We start from the raw sequence: 24,880 nt of genomic DNA, 5'->3' as shown, positions 1-24,880 counted from the left end.
AGGAATGTTAAGGACGCGGATAAGGAGTACAGTAAGACTCTTTTCACGCTTGAACATGGAGATGATGCTTTTGCAGAGAAGATGATCTTACAAGTTCAGTCTCAAAACAGTGAGCTGAGGTCCCAAAACGAGGCCTTTGGGAAAGCAATGACTGCTCTGCAAAACGATAGAGATAGGATACTGGAGGACTTAAAGGTACTTCAGAGCAAGTACACGTCTGAGCTCAAGACGGAAAGAAGGAAAGGAGATGAACTTGAAGCTGAATTGGACAGCTTTAAATTGCATCTTGTCCGTATGCTCAAAGAAAATTCTCTTCTGAATGGGGCTGGTTTTGATGCTGCAGATAAGATTACGCTTGGTCAGATTGCTGCTGAAATTGAAAATCTCTGTAAGTCGCTAGTCAGTCGAGAACTGGAGGTTAGCAGGCTCTCATCTGAGTGTGGGAATTACGTTCACCAGATTGAAGCCTTTTCCAAAGCTATGGCCAGTCTTCAGGATGACCGAGACCAATTGCTGCAGGAACTTGGCAGTCAGAAGGTAACTTCTGAAACAAACCAGGGCACAGCTTCATTTCCCGTTGGTTGCAACAGCATCCATGAGATTAATTCTTGTAAAAGTAATTCTCAGAACGAAAGGGAAAGATGGGTGAGTTTTAATTAGCTATGTCACTTTCTCATTTTTTTTTCTTTAGGCAGGGAGTGTGTAGAGACGTGTTAGATTGTGAAGTTTTAATTCTGTAAATTGTGTGAGCGCTAAGAAAATATTATGTGACTGGAGAAGGCATGCTTACAGTTTTGGGAGATTAGGTAAACTGTTAAAACAGAGCAAATGGGGAAAAAAAATTCTAGTACTAAGAAAACTTCAGCTGTATAGTTTTCGTTGCAGTTCACTAATCATATTTATTAAACGTAGGCCAAAGAAGGAGCCAGCCTTGCAGCTGTTGAAATATCAAAGCTGAAGACCAAGGTTGATGATTTGGAGAAGGCATTGCATCAGACAAAAGCCTTCCAAGCAGAAACGGAGAGGGAGATCGCGTCATACCAGAACGAGCTTGCTGGATTAAGGTATAAAGGTTAAAGTTAAATAACACACGTGGCTTTTGTTTAGAATTCTTCAGTGGCGTCACAACCTGCCTTAAAACTGACACAAAACCAAAATTACATGTATTTTAGCAGGAAGTAGCATAAGAATATTTCTGTAATGCACGAGACCAACTTTCACAGGGTTGTCTTTGTTCATGGCTTTCCTTGCATCTTTACGTGACGGTCTCTTGATTTCTGTAAAGTCTCAAACAGTCTCAACAGAATGTTTTCTGTTCTGTTGGTGACTCGGGACGTATGGAACTACGGTTCAAGAATCTCATTTCGACGCTTGGTGCCACATTCTTCTTCTTAGTGCACAGCAAAGATAATTTTGTTTGAATTTGAGGCCAATCGGTGGTATCCTTGTGCCTTATTGCATTTTATTGTCCATTGTGCAATTTCTAGATCTCTAGTTGAAAGTCTGGGTGAGATAATAACTGCTTTATACTTTTCAGAAGGGGTTGTAAATCAGAAGGCCGGCCCCACCTTTATCTTCACACAACTAGTCTTCTACATTTCTTTTCTGCAGACTTGACGAACACATACTAAATTGGATTGAAAAGGATGCCAGTTACTTTTATGCCCTTTGTGATGTTCCCTATGTGTGACATTAGTTTCTGGAGATGCGGCATTCTGGAGATTTGTGATGAAGCAAATGTGGTGTTATCACTTTCCAGGATTTATTTTCTGATTTTTGCTTTCATTTCTTTTTAAGCAAATGTCTTTAAACTAAAGAGTGTATTGAGATTGTTCATGTAATGCTCCATACTTGCATGTAACTGTTCCAAAAATACCATTAGCCATTTCAGAAATAACAGTAAGTAGAGCTCTATCCTTTTCATCAACTTGCATGTAGTGTGTCATCATTTAACGCCTAGTCTAATTTTTTTTTTTATTTATTTTCAGAATGGAAAAAACTGTCCTCCTCTCAGAATCCCAGGCGCTACGAAACCAGTGTCAGATCACAGTCGCCGAGAAGGACCGGCAGATCGCCGAACTCCAGAAGCTGCAACAAGACGTGGTTGTTAAGAAATCGGTCTCTGCTGGCATCAACTATCCGATCAAGGTGAACAAGTGAAATGTAGCAGGAGGCACAAATCTCCTGTCGGTTTATTGTATTAAATTTGCAACCTGCGTATATGTTGATAAAACAACAGAGAAAACTCACTGACGTGATGCATTTTAGTGGTTAAAAACAGGGAAGGCACCTTCAGGAAGACATGAAATGGTTGTGAAGCGAAAGGCAAAGGTCATGAAACAATAATGTTTCTGAGTCTTAGTCAAAAAGGAGGAGGAGTTTGCTGTGGTTACGTTGCAAATTACTTGCTTGTTGGCGAGGTGTTGCTACATAATACTTAAGTAATGTCCTAGGTTAGTTAAACTGAGACTATAAACTGAAGAAGTTAGAAAAAAGAATGGTTCAAATGTGATTCAACAGCAATGGGATGTAAGAGAAATGAGGATCTATACTTCTTGTAACCCCAGGATAGGGGATTTTGGGTCACAAATACAAAGCCCGTAGAGGAACGTGCACTTTCTGGTGGCGTGGACATTTTTTCAGATGTATTATAGCTGCAGCCTGTTTTCAGGGACGCAGATTTTAGGAGGATCAAAAAAAGAACTCTGTTGACAGAAGTTTTCAGCATTTTGATTAATGCTAATGATTTTTAAAGATCTAATAAAATTTGTGCTTTAGAGCCTAAATCAATCCCCGATTGCTGCGGATTAGAGCAGGACCTAACTGGGGGGAGAAGGGAGAGATGTGCCTGATGGAAATGTTCTCGCCTTTCCCCTGAAGCAGCTGGAGTTGGCTCCTGCCAGGAATGAAATACTCGATTTAGAAAGGCAGCAGCTGAGGCCCAGCCTGGCAATTGCTGTCTGCTTTTGTAGACTAGCATTAAAGGTTCAAGGAAAGTGTTATTTCCAGATAATATTCTTATTTGCCTTTTCTGTGCCCAAGGAAGTAAACCATATTCATTTCATTTTGCTAAAACCAACATTTTGGTTGGTCGAGTTTGTGTCTCATGCGCTGTTGATTTCCCATGATCAGAATAATGTATAAAAGCTATTGAACAGTCATGTCTGTTGGGTTATGGAGTATTTTATGTGGTAGAAGTCTCTATCTTGTAACTGTTTAGGAAAATAGATTCCACGAAGTATTAGAGATGGCCCAGTTCCCTCTGTTACTGGAGGTCAACATCAGAATGTTGACCTGCTGGAGATAAAGAAGGGCAAAGCTGTGAATCAGCGATAAAGCTGGGTGTTTGGGGTTTTTTTGTTTTTGTTGCAAAATGGACTTCCAGCTTTAAACTCATCTATGTAGCTGTTCCTCTAAGACTCATGAATACCGTACGTTTTCAGTTTGAAAATATTTTTTCAAAAGTGTTTTTAAATCAATCTGGATTTTTCTGTTTTTTCCCTTTTATTTAATCCATCACAGTATTTGGGAATCAAAACTAAGTTGGCTTCCCTTTTCCTGGTAATTTTTAATTGCTTCTTTTAATTGAAGTATTTAGGTTGAAAGCACTACGAAGATTTTTCTTTTTAGTGTATAAAGTCTCTTGCAAACGCGATATTACCTTGTGAGGAAATGATGTTATGAAAGGAAATTATTATGTCAGCCTTCTGTATATTTAATGTTGGAGTTGTATATTGTTTGGAGGTCTCCTCTAGGATTTACTCTGAACGTGCCTATACTTGTAAAGGGTTTAGAAACTGCCACCCTCGCTGGGAGTGCGGATACACCAGAGGAAATCAAACGTGTCTTAGCTGAGAAGAATCAGCTTCAGACTGAGCTGCAGCGCTGCCTTCAGGAGATGCACCAGAAGGACCTGCATTTCCAGCAGATGAATTCCAAGGTAACTGGAAACAGCAGCTGTGACCCCAAATAGCTCCTGTGAATCCCGGCCGGTAGCGGCGTAGAAATATTGCTAAATTGGCGGTGTCTTACATGAGTGAAAGTTAGTTTGTTTTAAAACTTAAGTTTTTCAAAACTGGCTGAGAGAAGAAATTCCAGACTAAATGTCAGTGCTTTCTTTCTGCCAGACTCTCCTGACTTGTCATTTGACAGGGAGAGGTTTATTTGAATCTGTGTTCTGGAGGCACTGCCGAACTTCTACTCAAAGTAAAGTATTTTTCATTGTAGACAGAAACAAATGGCTGCACTAACTGGAACAAGAGTTTTAGCTATCTCCTACCAAATTTTAAATACCTCGCAAATGTTTCCTTTTGTTACAAAAGTTTGTAAATGTCCTTGGAAATTCCCTTAATATTTATCTCTCTGGGTGACCTGATGTTACATTTCATCTGCCACTGTCTGTTTTCACTGCTTCACCCAAACATTGTTTTAAACCTAATTTCAACTAAACTTTGAAACTAGTGTAGAAATCTCAAGCTTCCTAGAGTGAAGATCAGTGTGTGGTTAATGGGCAAGACCCAAATTATGGTCTGGTTCTTGGAAAAAATGAAAACTCGACTGCTGAGCATTCCTGAACTCCCTGGTGAAAGTGTTTATTTGACTCTACGCGTCATCCTGAAGCAGCAGCTCCATATATTGGCTTTTGCTGGGTGGTGATATTTTGGCAAGCGTTGGGGTTTAAAACCCTGAGTTTCTGGTTTAGGCATGTTGATGACGGGGGAACTCATTCCTCAGGTTTCATTATTTCCACTGCTCATAAAACAGGTAGGTAAATCTTTCCAAACTGTCAGCTGGCCAAAAAGTTGATGCAGTTTGGAAACGAGTCATCAGGTGTTTTTCAACGGCAGGTCTCAAATCTGTAGTTAATTTCCTGGAGGAGAGAATTCCTGATTTTTATTTATATAATTGTTAATTTCTTCCAGGTTGTGCAGTCGACCGAAGAAAACGCTGTCTTGTCTGACCAGTTGAAGACTCTTTCGCAGACTCTGAGGGATAACCAGCTTCATTACAACGACTTGCAAAATCGGTATTTACGGCTGGAGAGGGAATATCAGACAATGCGAGTGTCGTCCTTCCAAGGCACTGTTCAGGTAAACAAATATATGGTTTTAGTTTGTTTTTCTTGCTCTATTCTTATACTTGTCTGGTTTTCCGACCAAAAATGGAGTGAACGCTTTTTCTTGTATTGATTCAGTACTTTTTCTACCCCATGACGTGCTGAAGATAACTTGTCTTTATTGTTGTAAAGCTGGTTTTATTTGACTTTTTGTTTAAGGGAGCTGTTTATACATGCTTTTTTTGTTTTTATTTTTTTTTACTTGGTTTACAGCTGGCAGAGATAGTTGGATGATCGCTAATCACTGGACCAGCAAAGCTTAGTGATAATTTCAGATCAGTTATGAATCGTTTTGCAAGGTGTCTGAGTAGTATTTTCAGAAGTGAGATCTGTGTCACCAGTTCAGCATTTTGGCATCCTCTGCCAACCCTCACACACATCTGTAAGCTTATTCCTTTGGGATCTCTTCATTTTTAAGAAGTTCTCCTTTACTGTCTCAGTTAAGAATCATTATTTATAATGATATATATTTATAAATTTATATATATTTATAATATAATACCCTAAAATATCATATGGATACATATAGAAAAGAACCCTTACTTTTCTATAGACCGAGATAAACATGAATAAGAACTATAAACATAAAAAGAAATTAACAGCTGCATTACTTATGAAACTGCATTCAGTGTGTAAAGTAATTTCTTTCATTTCAGACGTTGTTGAGAGGTTGCTGCGTTACGCAGCGTCCATGTGACCTTCAAGTCCTGCAGCACACACAGACAGAATTTTTCATCAACTTTCTGTTAGAAAACACGTTTGGAAAATTGCAGCTCCGGAAATTAAAAGATTAAGTGGCACAAAGAGTGGTTTGTTCCACTGCTTTGTGGTGCTTATGACTTCTTTAATTGAGATAAAGATGATTTTTTTCTTTTAGCAACTTAGATAAATGGTGACTGGATTTTTCTTTTCCCTGTTTAATATTTTCTAGGGCGAAACTAGAGCAGAAGTTCCCCCTGGGGCGCCACAGGAAAGATCTGCGATGATTGTTGAGATAGACAATGTGGAGCTAAATGAACTCAGAAAAAGGTCAGGCCTGAGAGCATGTTTTAGCAATATTGTTTTCCTGACAGCTGTATTGTAAGTGTGAAAGTCACACTTTTCTGTCCCTCTAAGGCATTTTGGGGGATTTACAGTAGATTAAATGAATCATAGTAATTTTCTTGAATTGTTATCATCTGCTAGTATTTGCAGCGTGTTCTTCTTAAGATACGTATGTATTGGTGACTATTTCAACACCTAATCTAAAGCATCTCTTTGTAATTAAATCTTTATCACAAAAAAAAGAACATTAATTAAAAAGAACAAGAAAATATTTTTTAAATTATGTAGATTACTGATTTCAGATTTACTTTTGTCTTAGGCTTGCAGAGACAGAGCAACAGTATGATTCGGTGCAGCAGGCTCTCTCCCAGCTGACGGAAACACTTTCAGAAGAGAAGAGGAGGAGAGAAGCTGCAGAAGAAGCTCTTGGACTCTCTGAGGAGCGAAGTAACAGGTAAAATACTCCTGTCTCTAAAATATGTCTTTTTTTTCTTTTGAAAGAAAAGCGTCCATAAAACGTATTTCTTTTTCAATTGCTGCGTTAAACCCTTGTGTGAGTATGAAATAACTTGCATGTTCAGGGAGCCAAAGTCCTCTTTTGTTTCTGCTTTCCCTCGGACCAGTGCGTGGCGAGGTTTTCGTTCACCTGAGGCCTGGAGCAAATGCAAAGTGTGCTACAGAACTGGAAAAAGGAGGGTCAGGTGTTTGTTTGTTTTTTTTTCTTGGTTTGCCTTTTATTTTTAGTGAGATAGGTTTTCCTGAGAGTGTTAGATTTCTGAGGAAATAATAGAACAGACAAAGAATAGAACCTGTCTGTGAGCCCACAGTAGCCAAAGCAGCGGAAATGCATGCGTAACTGTTAAAAAGCTACGTTTTATTCTATGGATCAGGAAAACGTTATGGGCTTTGGGCTTTATTTAATTAATTTCTTGCTTCGGATATTGGACTTGGCAGTCAGTGGTATTTCTTTTTTTTTTAATTAGAAAAAACTCTTGCATGTAACGGTTTTAGCACAGCCACTGTTTAGATGTAAAATCTCATTATCCTTCTGCCTCTGGGAAGTGTCCGTTGCTACCATCATCTGAAAATGCAAGAAAAAAACCTTGTGAGTAGGTTGGAAATAGAGACTGAAAAAGGCCTGGCAACATAAACTAGATCTTAGTGCTTTTTGTGGGGACGTTCCCCCAGGAACACAAAATACGTGAATTTAGTACTTCATTGTCTCCCTTCTAATTTTAATCTAGATTTGAAGTAAGCAGTTACGGGTCTGCACCGAGCGAATACACTGTTCAGATGGAAACTGAGGAGGAAAGGGAAGCCTTAATCATCAATCCTAGCGAACACGTCGTTGTGCGAAAAGTAAGTAAATAGAAGCTTTTAAAACCCCTGAATTACAAACTGTTTTAAGTGGCGTGCATATTGTGCACTGCTGCTTGCAGACTAGACTGAAGACATCACAGCTCATTATCTCCTTCATGCCAGCCTCTTTTTTAGTTCTCTTCCCTCTGCTGTACCTTTCTTTCAACTCATTTGTTCTTGGAGTGCAGATTTCCCTTCTGCGTGACTGCAAGTCGCTGATTTTTGGTTTATCCTCTTGATATAAACCACAAGGCAGCGACTGGTCTGACTGCTGGCTGTGAAGGACTCTTTCATTCTGCTGGGTATCATGGGCCACCGAGGCATCCATTCAAAGTAACAAAGTACTCCTGAAAGGTTCTTTCACTGAGAAGATGCCCTTAATTTATTTCTCTTTGGGTTGTGAGTCGAATAAAGGCAGGCGTGTAAACCGTGCCAGAGAACACATTATATACGTCCAAATCAAAATGCGAGTAATCGTATTTATGTCGCACGCGGCCATTAGATAAAATGTATATGCATATAGGTAGGATTTTTCATCTCTAGTGATTATGTAGCACAAAAATACCTCATTATCCACGCCTCTCCCTTTTCATTAATGCTGGTTTTTTGGCCTTTAAGTTATTTGGGCTGACAACCTGTGCTGCATCAGAGGCGAAACATTTATAGCACCTCAGAAACCTCAGGTAGCTGCTTCTTGTTTGTGTTTAGTCACTGATGTTTTTTATTTCCTCCCCAGATGAAAGGAGGAGCCCTTTCCTTCCGCAGGTGGCTTCGAGGACGAAGTCTTTACTGTTCTAAGCTGCTGACCTCCAGAGCGAAATCCCGCTATTTATTCCTCACGTACCTGGTTACACTACATCTGGTGGTTTTACTGTGCCTCACTGGTGTTCTCTGACTACGCTGCGTTTTGCTGGGGGACTGATTTCCCCGTAGGTAATGGTGTGCCAATCCAAGGTGATGGACTTTTCACATGCTGCTGGTAAAAGCTATGCACTGGACACAGTTGTATATATTCTCGTTACAGTTACATGAATCTTGAGCTTCTTCCAAGAAATTTGTCTATATCACAGTTGCTCCAAAGTTTGACTTGAATTGCTCTAGAACAGTGGAATATTATATTTGCTAAGGAGAAAATATTCCCCTCTGCCCTATAAAGAAACTGCTGCATACAAGTTATTTAACGTTGTTTGTGGGTACGTAATGACTGGTTACTACTGAATGGGTTGTAAATTATATCTTTTCTATATAAACTTTATTTTAAGAGTTAAACTATAAATTTTAAAGGAATATTCAGCTATTACTGTTTATTGGCTTCTTGATTATAACAAGAAGTTTTATAGAGTGCAATAAAGGAAGAACTACTGGGTTTTTGATTATTTTTTTTTCTGGTTAGTTTTGTTTTGGTGTTTTTTTTTCTTTTCTGACAATAAAAGAATTAAGGAGGTTGTTCATTAGCCATACAGTTTGTAACAGCTGTGACAAGGTGCACAAATTTGTATGTGACAATGAGGTAAGCCGATGATTAAAGATTCAGAAATTAAAGATTCAGAATTGAGACGACATGATATGTCTTCAACTGCTTATATTCCTTTACTGCTGTTTAAAGGTGCAATTTCTGTAATTTTCCTCGTGGTTTTTTTGTGGGACTTTTTTTCATTTTCAATTCACTTGTGTTTCTTGTCTTGGTGGATTTTATTACTGCCTGTCTTTGAGGCAAAATGTTACTCAACTGCTCAGCACGTGAAATTCAAGCTTACTAGGACACAACATTTTCCATGTTTGGGCTTCGAAATATGAATGAATAAAGGGTACATTTTCAACTAAAAGGCTGTAAGAAGCAGGATTTGTTTTCAGTTGCCCTAGATACCGGGTACGTGTTACGCCTTGCACATCAATACATCCATTTTGTGTTGCGGCATTCTCTGAAACGGCACAACTATTTCTCTGATACAAAAAATACTTCATTTGTTAAGACAGATGGAAAGTTGTTTTTACACCCTGTATTGTTATTTCTTGGTGTTTGTTCTCTCTGCGTTTCCGCTCACATCTGTATAAAATGCACATAAATTCAAAACAGAGTCTGAAGGAATAGCCATAAAGTGGGAAAAAAAAAGAAAATGAGTAGCCATCTGATTTCCTGTTTGCAGAACTAAAATCTGAAAAATCTTGTGGGGAAAAGCAAAACCTAATGAGTACGGAAAGGGCAGGATCCCATCCGTTTTACTGCTGGGCATGTACAAGGTTGACTTTGAAAATTTTTTAGTGAATTATTGGCTTAAGGTCCAAGGATTCTTCTCTGCAAGGTGACGGGTGAGAAAGCGGGACTGGTTGGCATGTCTGTGTGCAGGGTGGACATTTAGATGTTCTGTTTAGATGTTTGTTTTTGCCATGTGGGATAGGAAATACTGCCAGCTCTGGTTACCCCTGTAGGTAAATCCTGAAAACTTTCTTCTTTTGACAGTTCTTTAATACTTCTTAGTCTAGTAGAGGTCTGAATTTCTATATGAATCCAAGATATTCCAATAGAATGGATGTCTTTTTTTGTTTTTGTTGAAAAGGTAATCTCTTTTAAATGGCTTCTTAGTCTAGCAGATTTCTGAATTTCTTTATAAATCCAAGATATTCCAATAGAATGGATGTCTTTTTTTGGTATTATTGAAAAGGTAATCTCTTTTAAATGGCTGTTTGCTGATTCAGTCCCTGTTTTCAGCCCTGGGATCACCCAAGGACTGAGATAAGGCAGCTATTTTCAGTCTTTGTGCCACACAGACAGACACCCGGTACAGCTGAAGTACTGTGCATGGTAAGACTTTACCCTTTCCAGCCTGAAAATGGGTGTGAAGAGATTGGTAACGAGCTATTCTGAGCTAATTGTGTTAAAATGAAGCAGAATGTTTTCCGGCTACAACAGTGGACTTACAGATACTTCCAGTCTTACTCATCTGGTGTGGGGGATTTTTGTCTGGAGATTTTTGTCTGGGGATTTTTATCTGTTTTCTGGAGAAGACAGCCTGCTCTCATGAGGCGTAGCGAGTGGGAAGGGATCCAGAGATGTTAGAAATTCTGCCCTAATTTATCCAGGGCTTTGTGCTGTCACTGTGATAAGCACAAACTGAAAAAAAGAAAAAAAAAAAAGGTTGCGGAACGAAAATGCCTTGACACGTGTGGATGTTCTGTGAACTCCATTCCCAAAACTGATATAAGTGTGACGGGAGGCGAGATCATGCCATTTACAAAGAGGCTGTCACCCATCAACACCATTTCCTGGGTCAGTATGGCCCCGAGAGTTTTTTTTTTCATGTTCTACTTCACGATTTTGGTGCTTCGCTTCACTTGGTCTTTTTGGGGATTTACACACTTCTTCTTCCTGGATTTGCACAGGATCTCCTGGTGTAAGGTAATTCAGGTTTGACTGCGTGGCTGCAGGGAAACGTGTGGACCTTCCTCCTCGCTGGGAAGAATCAGAGTGGTGCGCGGTCTCTGAAACCTGGAGTAACACTTGAGTAGTGTTTGCTGGCTGGACAGCGGGACTTCTGCAGAAACCAGAAGGAAAATTCTCGTCTTAATTGCATTTAATTTTGCACTGGGAAATTAGCGAAGTAACAATCGAAGCTAAAAATGAAAACCAAGAAAATTTAGGGAAGTTGTTGAAGACCTTTGTCAGGGGATTCCAAATAGCTGCTTTGTGAAAATGGTTATTTAACCTGTAAATTCAGCAGCTGTAAAGCAGTAACACGACTCGATCAGTGCAAAGTTTAATTAATGCTCTTTATTAGTTTTTTCCATCTCGTTTTAAGTAATGACATACAAAGCAAGATTTTTCTACATTTTTTTTCAATGGGAGATTACTAAGTTCAGTGATTGATTTTTATCAGTGAATCCGGAATGTAACCAGTAGTGATTATAAGTGGAAACAACTGCTGCCAGTACTCCAGAGGGTTACACGTACATGTCGACTGGGCTTTCCCTCTGAATTTTATTTCTCTGTGTGTGGCTGGACTGACTTGAGATCCCCAGGTAAGGCTAAACACAAATTGCTGTGTATGACTAACCAGGCAAATTATTTCTCACCACAGAGAATTAAGCGTCTTGGTCCTGTCCAGCCTTCTGTAGGGCCAAGGAGCAACTCTGAGCTCTCAGAGCTTTGTGACGTTTCTCTATTTTAAAATTCTCTACTCCTAAATTCTAGTATTTTGTCTCATGCTGTTGCTGATGTATTTAAGAATTTAATTTCCTTCTGGTTTGCATTGATTGAATCAGAGTCTGGGTGCAGTTCTGTAACGTTGGGTACTGCTGGTAGATGGTTGGTTTATGGCATTCAAAAAGCCTTTTCCTGAGGGTTTTAGAAGAAAATAACAATTCATGGCAACTCCAATGTTTCAAAATACCAGCTGCTAGCACTAATGATTAAATGTTCTTACACTAAAGCTGTCAAGAAATGTATGTGATAAAATTATCCAATTTCCTTATGTGAAAAAGAATCTTCCAGTCACAGGCACATCAACAAGAATTAAAATTATTTTTCTTACTTAAAATAATGTTGTATTTTCAAATTGTTCTTCCATCTCACCTGCGACTGTTGGGATCAGTCATGTCACGCTCTTGCTTTGTAAAGCGTAGAGGAGAGAACTCCAGGAATTTCACGCAGCCTAAACTTGAAAAGCTGAAACGGTTTCTCTTCGTAAATCTTCAGGGACTTTGGTGTTCTTGAAGGGATCCTCTGAAGAACTGAAGTCATTTTAAATCCCGTAAAGAGGAGACTGGGAATTGGTTATGGGGCACACCTTAATGCTGGGGACTTTTCCGCTGTGGCTGCTGTGCCTGTAAAGCTCGGGGGGAGCTGGAATGCTGGAGAGCATTAATTGCAAAAATGATGCTTAAAAGATTTTTGCATCGTTAGGGAGACGAACTTTGCTGGACAAGTGCTGGTTTTCATTTCTTTCCCATTGCTGACGTACCCTTCCTTGCTGGGTGAAGCTGCCAGAGAAGGAAAAAAACCCCAAACCGTTCCTTCCCTTGACTGCCTAAAGAGGCAGTCGCCCAGAGCTAAAAATAACTGAGGAATCCGAAACAGAAGTCTTGGTGAAATTCAGGCCCGTCCTCTGGGAGTTTTGCCATGAATTTCGATGAGTTCAGGACTTGGTCTGATGTGTGGGCCAACTGCTGAAGTTGAGTCGTCCCCGGGCGGTTGTGCCAGCTGCCCCTTGTTTCCCAGAATAACCACTTGGACAAGGTATTTACCCCTTACAAATATGGAATGGGTCGTCTAGGGAGCACTTCACGTCGTGGAGGCACTGTCAGTTAAAAACAAACAGCAAGTGCTTTCCCAGAATTTTGGTGGGACTTTTTTTTTACTTGATAATTTAAGATTGATGATGACCCTCCTAAGAAAAAGGCAAATTTAAACATATGTCCAGGGAACAACTGCAGCTTTTAAAGTAATGAGCGTGCAGTGATTCTTATTTACCAACCGGCAGGTGCATCTGATCAATTAGTTTTTAATAAATGCCATTTCTACAAGATAATTCGGCCTCGGAAGAGATGGGGTTATACTTGCTTCAGTCCAACTGGAGCTGCGTGTGTATCCTCCAGCTGCACTTGTCCCATAGCCACAACTCCAATTAATGGAATATCACTGGACCCCTTAAGGCTGCAGCGGAAGAGATTTCACTTTTGGAAACAAAAGCTGAACGTCCTGATTGATTTGCTGTGGTAAAACCTATTCAAGCTGAAATTTATGTAGAAATTTATGTAGGTACTTAACACGCTTTGCAAGATTAGAGCTTTCATGTAAACTTTGCTGTTTAGGTTTATTCTTTTCCAAAATTACTCTTTTTACAGCCGTTAGCTCTCTGACTGATGGAGAGCTCCTTCTGTCCTATTCCATCCCTTCCCCTCCAAAAAAAATTCCTGTTTTGCAGCCAGAATTGTGAGGCACTATGTGCGATGAGGGTGAAACCACCACCCTTGTGTGTGACAATGGTTCTGGGCTTTGTAAAGCTGGGTTTGCAGGAGATGATGCCCCTCGAGCTGTATTTCCATCCATCGTCGGATGTCCTTGACATCAGGTCAGTTGGAAGTGCTATCTGGTTTGGGTTGGTTTATATTGGTTGGTTTATATTGGTTTTGTGGGGGGTTTTGTGGGGTTTTTAATGAGACTTTAGGCATGGCAGTGATAAAGCGTTGATTTAATGGAGGCAAAACTCCCACTGGCCTTCATAATTTAGCTTGTTAACGTATTTTTATGCTACTTGATGAATAATATTTTGCCTCCTCTGTTGTTGTATTATTTGGGGCAATCAGTTGCGGGTACAATATGAAGTATTAACTTAAGAATGATACTCTAAGGTGTGTGATGTAGCACACTAATAGCAGAACACTGTACTTTGCAGGGTGTTATGGTTGGAATGGGTCAAAAAGACAGCTATGTAGGGGATGAAGCACAAAGTAAAAGAGGGATCTTGATGCTGAAATATCCCATTGAGCATGGAATCGTCACTAACTGGGATGACATGGAAAAGGTGGGTGTTCATTTTTAACGTAATTATGTGGAGACATCATCTTATCCAAGACATACAATTTGCCATTAACCTTCTTGCACGCCAAAAGGAAAATCCTTGGAGGATTTGAAATTGCAGCACAGGTAAAGGGATAGAACAGGAGCTGATCAGGTATTGGCACTTCTAGAGTCACTTTTTAAAAGTAAATGCTTATTACTCCTCAGGTTTGGCAGGATGTTATAAAAGTGGTTTATGTTCTATGCATACTGGTTTTAATCTTCCAAGTTCACATGGAGGCAGAATGTTTTACAACGATAGAAAGTAGCGAAACAAAAAAAAGATAAATACAGGTTGATGCTCTTCAGAGGTGAATCAGAGGAATATTAAAGACACATTACTGAAGTTGGGAACAAAAACTGAGGTGGAGAGGTGACTTCCCCTCCCCGATACCTGACTACATGAACCAGACAATGGGTGATGCCCACATCTCACATTGAGTGTGACATGCTCACTGTCAGTTAAAGAGGAAAAGACAGATTGGGGCTTCCTCTCCCGGTATCAATTCTTTAGGAACAGTGGGTTTTTTTGGTTTTCCTGAGGCATATTTTTCCATTGCCAAGTTCACTTAGCTTTTAATGTCTGGATGGTGAGAAAGCATCATCATTCCCTGTTAAGCCCAACTTTCTTGGGACGCGGTCAGTGCAATGCCCGCTCAAGGACGTCCCAAACCAGGCACAGGTGATGAGGTGTGAGATGCTGGAGAGGCAGGAGGAGTTCTAAGAGCTCTCTCACTCTGCTAAATATCTCTGCTATTCCCTGTCCTGGTCGCTTCAGGAAGCATCCAAGTCTCTGCATGGGAATACTGTGCATCTTCTTTAAAGACAGGATTGCAGTTCAGTCCCGTGTCCTCTGCAAGTGGAATGGGAAGGAAACTCCACGAGTAAATGCTTCCAGTCGTGTTTTCCTGTGGGAGGTACCACTGAAAGGAAGACCCAGGGCTGGGGGCGCTCAGTGCTCGTGCTTGCCGAGATGAACACCTACAGCTATGAGACGTAGAGCTAAAGTTGGGTATTATGTCATATTCGTGAACCCAAACTGATAAGCAGAGCGTTCTGGGTGAGCAGAGTGAAGTCGATGCGGGAGCAATGGGAGTTCCTCAGTTCATATTTTGGAAACAAATTGCTCGCCTACTCCTCTAGATGGAAGCACAGCATCTGCATTTCGTTAGTGCACTGCTTGCTGGGAGGATGCCTTGCTCACTTCTGCAGGCTAGAAAGTCTTCCTCAGACATCCCAGTATGTTGTTCTTCCTCATAACTTTCCCAGCCGTCGGTGTTCAATGAAAAATTATATTTTCCCTGTAGGTAAAAAATAAAAATTGGAGGTCACTGTTTTATGTTCTTCCCTCAGTAACTGGTCTCCATCTGGAAATTGTTCTGTGTATAACACGTACTGGTGTGTGTTCTTTCTCTGGGTGATGCTGGAGCAGACTGCCTAAAATCTCGTTAGGAAAAGGAAGAAGGTAAAAAAGCGGTTTACTGTGGTGCACGCTCTTGGCTAGATTGCTTGGGTTTAGGCTGTAATATGCTGAAGGCTTCAGGCAGTGCCATAATTGAAATAACGGTCAGATATTATATGGGTTCTTGTAGTTTGAACTTTTCTTCTCTCTGTCACTTAAATGGAGGAAGGAATTACTAGTGAAAGCCCAGACTTACTTTCTTCCGACAGACAGCTTGTATTGCAACATGCAGTAGCTGGCAAAGATGCCCCAACGCAGTTGTGCTCCGACTTCTTGCTAAGCTCAGGAGCAGAGTGGGACCGAGAGCAGAGGCTGCTCTCAGTGGTTGAGCAATGAGCAACAAATAAAAAAAGAAAATAAAAAAAGAGAGAAAGGCAGTGGTAGGGAAGAGACAAGTTAGTGTTTTTAACTTTTGCAACTAAGATATTTAGTTTTTAATTTATGGGTATCTCTGATTCAATGATATCTCAAGTTCCCCTGAAGCTCTGTTATGTACACGTGCGTGTACACACGCTCTTCTGGCTGAGAAAAGATCCAAAATGCAATTTTGGAGGGAATATCTTTTGCATATGTATATATTCCCCACCACCAAGATATTTAAACTGGTGGCACGATTTTTTGGTCCAAACCACCAATTTCGTTCCAGCGCTTGGAAATCATAATACTAAAAAAAGATGTAAAAGAAATAAGAGAATTACTGGGTAACGTGCCAAAAAACGAGACAAAGGCTTAATAGCGCAGCACCCACCCATAGAAGTGGTTGGAATAATTCTTGCTCAGTAATTTCTCTTTGCTGTTGCTCCTGCTGCTTCCTGCTAGTTCTCGTGACCTATAAAGCCCAACACTGAACTATTTTTGTTTCTTGTAGGATATCATCACCCATTAACATTATGCTTCTTGTTAGGTCGGATCTGCTGGGCTGTGCAGCGTCTAATCGTGCCTGGTTTTGAGGAAAAACCTGCAAACTGCCTGAGGTTTAGGCAGGGACCTGTTTTATGAGTCCAAGTTTGTTCCTCACTACTGAGATTTCCAGTACACTGTTAATTATATAAACATGGAGGTTTCCTTCTCTTCCCTTAATTATTTCCTGTCTTTTTCTTATTATATCTGATTTAAATTATTTTTTTTTTAAATTCTACATGATTATTTTCTGGTTTTTTTTTCAACTTCTTTTTGTATTTGTATTCTAAATCTTCAAGTGGCAGGTGACTTGGCATTGCAAACCCCAGTTCTGGAAATATCTGATAATATTTTTTAGGAGACTGAGGTGCAATTTAATTTTTTTTTTTTGGAGTTGATGTTTTTCTTAATAATTCCAGCTCTTGACTTTGTAGGTGCTTCAGGGTGAGGTAAGATCTTTTTCCCCCTTAAGTTCATTTTGGTATATAATAGTACTTGTTTCTCAGGGAATAGTCCTTGTTTCTAGTCAGGGAATCTTAACTTGAAGGATGCTGTTGTACAGATTAATTTATGTTGTTACATACAGTTGAAACCCAATGGATTTGGTTCCAGTTTGGAGTTGAATGTGGCAGACTCCCTCTCTCATGCTTTCTGCCTATTTTAATATATCTATTAAAAAAAAAAAGACACTTGAAAAGCTTTCTCTGCATTTCTGCAGACAGAAGAAATTATTTCGGGGATGCTTTTCTAAAGCGATTTTTCATTTCTTAGATCTGGCATCATATCTTCTACAACAAACTCAGAGTTGCACCCGAGGAACACCCCGTCCTGCTGACCGAGGCCCCCTTGAATCCCAAGGCCAACCGTGAAAAAAAACGACTCAGGTAATTGTCTGAATCGTCTGATACCGCCGACCATTTTGGTACTAAAAATATAAATAGTCGGGTATTCAACTTTGTTTTTAATCTAGGAGCTAATCCCTTAGGGTTAGTGTGACTTGCCCAAGCCAAAGATTCTGCTGTTCCCCCAAGTACTCTGGACGGCCCTAAAATGTTTCTTATTCATGTGTAGCAGTGAGATAGATGGAAAGAGCCTCTTAAAAGCTTGAAGTAATTTGCTTTGTTCTCAGTTCTGGAAGTGGGGAAGCTGGAGGCTAAGGTAGCCTCAGATGCTGAGTTTTGGTGTGTGGATAATGTCAATCCCAGATTCACGTAAATTTTTTTGGGATGGAGTTAATAAGTCGTTGATGTACTGAAATCTGAGGTTTGCAAGTGCTGTAACACGGGTCATTTACCAGCGGAGGCCCACTTCTGCGTTTCGTTCAGATCAATGACACCTTTTGTGTGCCTCCCTCTGGCACCAAGGGTGTTCAGCTTGTAGTAGCCCAACTCCTCTGCTTGTGCTTTACCAGCTCCTGCCTTCTACCCTGAGGACTGTCAACTTAACAACGCTTTGGCGTCAGACAAAATGCTAGTCATCACATCAAAATTGCATTTTGATTTTTTTTCCCCGGAAGATTTGAACAAAGGTATTTGAAGGCCGTCATGCAGATGACTTTGTGGAGCTCCTGACTTGGAGCATCTCTTCAGGGACCAGGGGAGCAGCATTCAAAAGCTGGAATGTTTCTGCTGGCTCGGTAAAATGAGTTGTCTGAAGCATTCAAACTGAAGTGATGCTTTGCTAAATGTGTCTGCTTATGACATGCACAGCCTGATTTAGCAAACTCATATCAGAACCAAAAGTCAGCCTCTCGAGTTTGTGTATTTTAGAGCAGCCTTCTGGCCAAAAGTCCACGTTATATATTTAGCCAGTGATGTAACCAGAACTAAGTGTGATTTAAATACAGATATAGGTATAAAATCACCTGGGAAAATTAAATGTGGCTCTGCACTTCCCTTTGTGCCCACTTTTGGCATATATTTGATAGGAAGATTATGCATCAATTTAGCAACAGTGTAAATAAATTAATTAAGTAGGGAGCTTGACAGCACGCATTACTGGGAGATAATACAGCTGGGAGATAATAAACAACGACAGACCGTAGGAAAAGCTTCGTTCCTAACAACCAGGAGGTGCGGTTCATACAGTAGACATGTTCAGGACTGTTTCTCTGTCATTATACAGTAATGATACATCCTGTTTTTGAAATTGTTCAAAGGCTTATTTTTCGTTACTGATTACATTGAATTCATTACATTAACTATGAAATATTGGTAATTTGTGTATACTCTAATTGAAATCGTACTTTTCATTAAAAGTGGACTTCATTGGCAAAAGTATTAGCTTATGAATCATAGAATCACAGAATATTTTGGGCTTGAAGGCACCTTAAAGGTCATCTAGTTCCAATCTTCAATTAATGCTATCAGTAAAAATCTGAATTAGTCTGAGGTTAATGGAAAGAAATTCACTGACTTCGGCGATATAAAAAAAAAATTAATTATTTAAAATGAAATCCTAAAGAAAACAGCATGCTGTTCACAGAAGGTTCAGGAGGAGACTCTGGAGTAGTAACTGGCATTCATCTGAAAAAACCAACCTGTTGTCAGTTCAGATACTTTTAAGTGCCTAAAGTTTTTCAAATTCTTCATTCCAGATAATGTTTGAGACGCTTAATGTGCCAGCCATGTACGTAGCAATTCAGGCAGTGCTGTCGCTGTACGCATCTGGAAGGACAACTGGGGAATCTCTCTGGGCGTCGTGTTGTCCACTTGCCTTCCTCCAGTGGATGAGCACGCACACCCTCTCCCCCCCAATCGATGTGGATTATGATCTGTGAGTTAAGAAGAACCAAGAGCCGTGTGGAGACTCAGTACTTCCCACCAGATGAAAAGTGATACGGTTTGGTACTGCCCTTATGTGCACGGCAAATAGAAGAGGCCATATCTCAACTAGATTGTTCCAAACCCATGGTTCCTTCTCAGGTTAGACCCACCTCTGTTGTTGAGCTCCATTCCCGGGTGAAAAAACGCAGCCATTTAGTAGCTAAATAAAAATATTTCCTTTAAAAGTTGCATTTTAATCACCTAATGATGTCTACTGCTAAGCAGTCATTAGAATTAGCACGAAGCTCTCTTCTTGCCATTTAGAGTCTGATCAAGCACTGAGACAACAAATTACTTGAGTCTTCACATACTCTGGAAAAAATTAAAATACCACCTGTCCTTGTAGGCTGATGCCACCATAAAATTTTGTATAAAAAGATTGCCAGCTTGCAGGAATTACGATTGTCGTAAATACTTTTTTTTTCAGTTTAAAATTCCACTATTTGTATGCATGTTTGGTATCAGAAATGCTCTATTTGTTTTGTGCAGAAAACATGGACTTCACTTCTTATCCAAGACTATAAGTAATGTGGCTGCGCACTGATAAACCGTTGTTATGTTTTTGCTAATGGAGTGGTTTATTTTCATCGCAGCTTCAAATTTTTAGTTCTATAGATAGATTTTTATTTACAGTTTGTACATTATATTATTATTAAAGCCTCTGCAACTATAGAACATTCTTATAGCATCCATTCAGCAAGAACAGCGCAGTCAAATTGCTGAATGTTACATGCTTTTTTTTTAACCCCAAACATGGTGCTTAGTTTGTGCTAATGATTTCCTCTCTTGTGAGCAGCTCTTTCATTACAGAAATGACACAAGCGATTGTCATGTCAGCATTGTTTTTGCATGTTTCAACTGAGAATATGGATTAGGCTGAGACCCTGTATCAGTGAGAAATAACCAGCTTCTCCTTTTCTTTCACGTTCCAGGAATAGTTTTGGATTCCGGGGATGGCGTCACACACAACGTGCCGATCTACGAGGGCTACGCCTTGCCTCATGCCATCATGAGACTTGACCTGGCAGGCAGAGACCTCACTGACAATCTCATGAAAATTCTTACAGGGAGAGGCTACTCTTTTGTCACCACCGGTAATGAGCTGTGCCCTGGGTGTGCTTTGCATGCATTTGCTCTATTGTCTTCTTGCGCAGAAGATTCAATTAAGGTTTTGTGGCATAGACATGTAAGCATTAATCTTTACAGTATTTGGCCATACGACATATCTTTTACTCACTGGTGAGGGAGGTTGGGTAATGCAAAGGAAAAGTAATGTCACTGAGACAACAGGGAGGTCAGAATCCAAAGAACCCTATGACTGCCATAAACTCAGGAAATGTGCACGAGAGAACAAAATCCTTGCTGTCATATACTCTCTGTTGACCACAACTTGTTGGCCGTCTGCAGTGGAACGGGAGATTGTGAGAGACGTCAAGGAGAAGCTTCGTTACGTGGCTCTGGATTTTTGAAAACAAAATCGCAGCTGCTGCCTCTTCCTCCTTGCTTGAAAAGAGCTACGAGCTGCCCAACGGACAAGTCATCACCATTGGGAAAGAATGGTTCCGATGCCCAGAAACTCTCTTCCAGCCCTCCTTCGTAGGTGAGACAGGTTCTCTCTTTCTTGACTTGACAGAGAATGCGGAGAAAAAATTCTTAGGCAGTATAGACAGCCTTCAGCTCTAGAAGCTATGGAGGCTGCTGCTACTGCTGCTAGACAAAAAGATGCCTCTAGGTTTAGAAACACCCAAATCCAGAGATAGTTTCAATCTCTTGTAAGTGCAGTAGAGTTTCTAAGACGATGCTTTAGAGTACTGTCAGAAGGTCCTGCTTTTTATCTTGGCTGGTTGATACATCACTGTGCTGCTTATGTGGGGTTTTTTATGTGCTTCTGCTTATTGCTGTTATATTAATCTGTAATTTAATCATATAAAATCAAGTACTACATTAATTTCCAGTAGTTTTTGTCTGTGATGTTCAAGTTTCCATTCTATGCAGCGGATGACTGACACTTTATGTGGTATCTCACATGGCCCTCACAAATTTCCCACTTTTCGCTTAAATTCCACTGAGCAAAATTGCTGCAGGCAGCTTGGCACAGTTTCCACGGATCTAAATGCTGAAGTTAGCTACGTTAGTGTGTAGAGAAGAAACTATTCAAGCATTAATATAGCTCCAAGTTCTATATTTGAACATCAGCAGGAGAAATTCTTTTGAGCAGATTTGGCTGCCAGAAGTCTATTGGGGGTCACAGTTGGTGCTTGACAGTGCTCAGTAGCAGAAAGGTAGTGATGGAAATCAGGATTTCCTGGATTGTAGATCTTTGACAAAATGTGTGGGTTAAGCTGGTTAAAAAGTCTACTACTCAAAGTTCAACCTGTATTCCCAGAGCTGTGCCTGATCTATTGCTTTTTTTTAGCAAAAAATAGCACCAGAACTTAATTTCACTGTGCTGGCCTTCAAATTAAATCCCGAAAGCAAGGCAGCTCACTGAAATGCTGTGTGAACTTCTGATTCTAGGTAGCAGTGTCATAAAAAATTAAAAATGGCAAAGTATTGCAGTAACACCTGATTTTTATTTTTATTTTTTATTTGAGGAATTAAAACCCCTGGTATGAAACCATGATGGGCGTCTTCCTTTCCCTAAGTGTATTTTGCTTGTTTAATTACTATGCTGAGATTACAGAGAAGGTGAGGAGTGCGTCCTGTTGCTCTTCTTCCTCTTCTAAGCATTGTATAGCCGTTCTTTTTTTTTTCTTTTCTTTTTTCCCTTTCTTTTTCTTCCTGGAATTTTCTTAAGGGAAAACAGCTTGGATTAATAAGCTTTCCTTCTAAATCAACAGTAAGAAAAATAAGGTGACAAAGAGAGCAATAACACGCAAAGAGAAATAACACGCGGAAACTTCTTTCCACTCAGGGATGGAATCTGCAGGTATCCATGAAACCGCTTACAACAGCATTATGAAATGCGATATCGACATCCATAAGGATCTCTATGCTAATAACGTCCTCCCTGGAGGAACCACGATGTATCCTGGGATTGGTGATCGCATGCAGAAAGAGATTACAGCTTTGGCGCCAAGTACTATGAAGATTAAGGTAATTTTGAACACCTGCACTTACAAAATAAGCTTTTTTTTTTTTTAATGTAGATCTTATAAACAAATCAAAATGTCTGTAGAAGAGTGTCCAGATGTTGCATCCAGGTTCCTGATGTCTTGGACGGCTGGCTTGCTTAGTACCTTTTTCCTCCTTACCAGCTAAAGCAGAATTAAAAGAAGGATTTGAAAAGTACTGGAATAAAAGTGATTGCTGGAGCTGTGGGAGTTGATGGGGTCATCTTGAGAAAATGTGAAACAGCAGTTAAGGAAGAGAATTTGGTGGGATTCCCAGTGAAATAGGGCCATGAGGGAGAAAAGGGCTGCTGGAAAGACACCACGGAAGAGCAAGAGGAGTGGGGGTGAATCCAGCATCTCTGTCTTCTCGACGTAGAAGTCAGGCTACGGCAACCTTTGTACCTCTGGGATGTTTTACTTCATTGGAGTCGTGCTTCTGTGATAGGAAAGACGTTCCCCTAGTTGTTTCATCCAAAGAGGTGTTTACTGTGTTGCCTCCTCCTTGCTGTATTTACAACAGGTTGCGCTTCTCTTCTAGATCGTCGCACCACCAGAGCGTAAATACTCTGTCTGGATTGGCGGTTCAATATTGGCATCTCCGTCCACTTTTCAGCAAATGTGGATCAGTAAAGATGAACATGAGGAAGCTGGCCCCTCTATTGTCCATCGCAAGTGCTTTTGAGTCCTTCCGTTGTGCCCTGTCGGCAATAAGTAGTGTTGCTTCTCCTCACGTCGCCTGCCCTCGCTCACCTCTCAGGGTGGTTTGGCTTTCTTCCGCACCTTAGAAAACCACGTGGGGTGGATGTTGTATGAACTAGCAAATGACTCTTCATTTTTGATGCTAAAAGGGGACTAACCTTTCAGGGGTGGGCATTTCCCGAGGTTAATACCGCATGTTTTTACAGCCCTCCTGTCCCCCTGCACTCGCACGCTTGCCGCCGCCGTGAGTTGGACTCCGTTGGTCTGAGGTATGCACAGAGGTGATGCTTTTAAAGTCAGACATAACTCAAGATTTAGGTACCAGAGAGGGCTTATTTTATGCAGTTAAGCGGTACACGGGATTCTTCCGAGGGGGTTTATATTCCTGTGGATTTTCATGGGTACCAATGTGCACGTGGGCTCCCTGCGACCACGGCTTTCCATCAGCGAGGAGCTTCGACAAGCTACAGTACTTCTGAACTTCCCTCTGCCAGGTTTATTTATTAGATGTATTATAGCTTTCTTCATCTCTTTTCCTAAGCAGTTAACTGACGTTTCATTTACTTTTGCGATGTATGTGCTACGTTAAGCTAAGCTAGTGATTACAGAGTAAATAATAACCTTTTGAAGATGTCATTGAAATACTCTGGATTTAATGGATCAATAAAAGTGTAATTATCCATGTAAGGCTGCTGTGGCTTACATTAATTTCATAGTGACTAGTTTATCTGTTAAAGATAAAATAGTAATTACTAATTTATATTTTAATTTTGCTATGAAAAAAAGATTTCATTCGCTCTGACTTCTCTAGCTAAGCAGTTATTAAATGAAAACAGAATTGTTTTCATAGTTTTAATTTTTATTTTTTTCTATATCTTCCTGGATGGGCAATTTTCATAATGTTCTTTATGAATATTAGAGCCACCTATGAAGATTTTATTGTTTCAAATGCTGAGCAAGTGTGTTCTGTATGATTCTGGATGCCATAGCCTTGGAATTGATGTGATGTCAGGTTTGAGGTGCACTTCATAATTTAATTCAAACCTGTCGAGTTCTTGCCAGTAAACACAAAAGACTGGGGAAAAAACCTAACACAAAACCCACAGAAAAATCCCCAAAAATCTCTTTTCAAAGATGGGGAAAAGGATCTACAGGCTTCTGAATATGTATCCCTTGTAGCATCCAAGCAAAATTCCCTTCAGTTTGCTAATAATCTATGTCTCCTTGTTTCAGTATTAAAAATTCTCTTCTTTAGATTTTCTTTCTTTTTTTTTTTTAATGCACCTTTCAGTATATACTTACAGCTTCTTAATCAGGAAAAAACCCTCAAAAAAACCAGTTTAAAAGTATGTATTTTTGGTAAGTGGCAAGGGAGGTGCATTTGCCTATAACTGAGACTTTTTTAGGCTTTTCTCCTTCTCTCCCTTTCCCAAGTCTCCTGCTCTCTTTCTCCCCAACAAAATTCTCTTCCCTCCTTGGCTGGCATCTCTGGCTCCTGGCACAGCTGGGGCTGAGCCGCGAGCTCTCAGGGGTTAGAATATGAATCCTCCTCCCGCAGCTGACTCCTTTTTCCGTGTGGAAGAGCCTGATTGGGCTCTGAATACCTCCCTAACAATCTGCCTGTGGAATCTTATTCAAAATTACTGTGCATTTTGGAAACAGAATTAATGATCTGCTCAGAGCGAGGACAGATAAAAATAAGTGAAACTATTAAGCTGTTTGTGTGGTTTGGCAAACCTCTGCTTCTCCGAGAGGAACAGCCTTGCACCGTCTAAGTCTGGCTTTTCTCTCTGTGGCTGTACAGAA

General features: G+C 40.2%; 1 protein-coding gene and 1 pseudogene across 1 annotated transcript in view; both read left to right on the top strand.

Annotated features, from left to right (window-relative positions):
* The window catches only part of LOC104281020 (golgin subfamily B member 1-like), a 36,289-nt gene extending 27,406 nt beyond the window's left edge, over window positions 1-8,883 (top strand). The window contains exons 23-31 of the mRNA XM_009878869.1: window positions 3-537; window positions 913-1,064; window positions 1,989-2,148; window positions 3,788-3,940; window positions 4,923-5,090; window positions 6,048-6,145; window positions 6,480-6,614; window positions 7,405-7,519; window positions 8,256-8,883. Of these exons, the coding sequence (XP_009877171.1) occupies window positions 3-537; window positions 913-1,064; window positions 1,989-2,148; window positions 3,788-3,940; window positions 4,923-5,090; window positions 6,048-6,145; window positions 6,480-6,614; window positions 7,405-7,519; window positions 8,256-8,414 (1,675 nt within the window). The 3' untranslated portion in view covers window positions 8,415-8,883. The remainder of the gene's footprint in view (window positions 1-2; window positions 538-912; window positions 1,065-1,988; window positions 2,149-3,787; window positions 3,941-4,922; window positions 5,091-6,047; window positions 6,146-6,479; window positions 6,615-7,404; window positions 7,520-8,255) is intronic.
* Window positions 8,884-13,458: 4,575 nt separating this feature from the next.
* On the top strand, window positions 13,459-23,057 carry LOC104281019 (annotated as a pseudogene).
* The last annotated feature ends 1,823 nt before the right edge of the window (window positions 23,058-24,880 follow it).

Source organism: Apaloderma vittatum, unplaced genomic scaffold (assembly GCF_000703405.1).
Source record: "Apaloderma vittatum isolate BGI_N311 unplaced genomic scaffold, ASM70340v1 scaffold9311, whole genome shotgun sequence".
In the NCBI taxonomy this organism is placed as follows: domain Eukaryota; kingdom Metazoa; phylum Chordata; class Aves; order Trogoniformes; family Trogonidae; genus Apaloderma; species Apaloderma vittatum.
The sequence above is the reverse complement of the archived record's forward strand: the minus strand, read 5'-3'. Positions and strand labels throughout refer to the sequence as shown.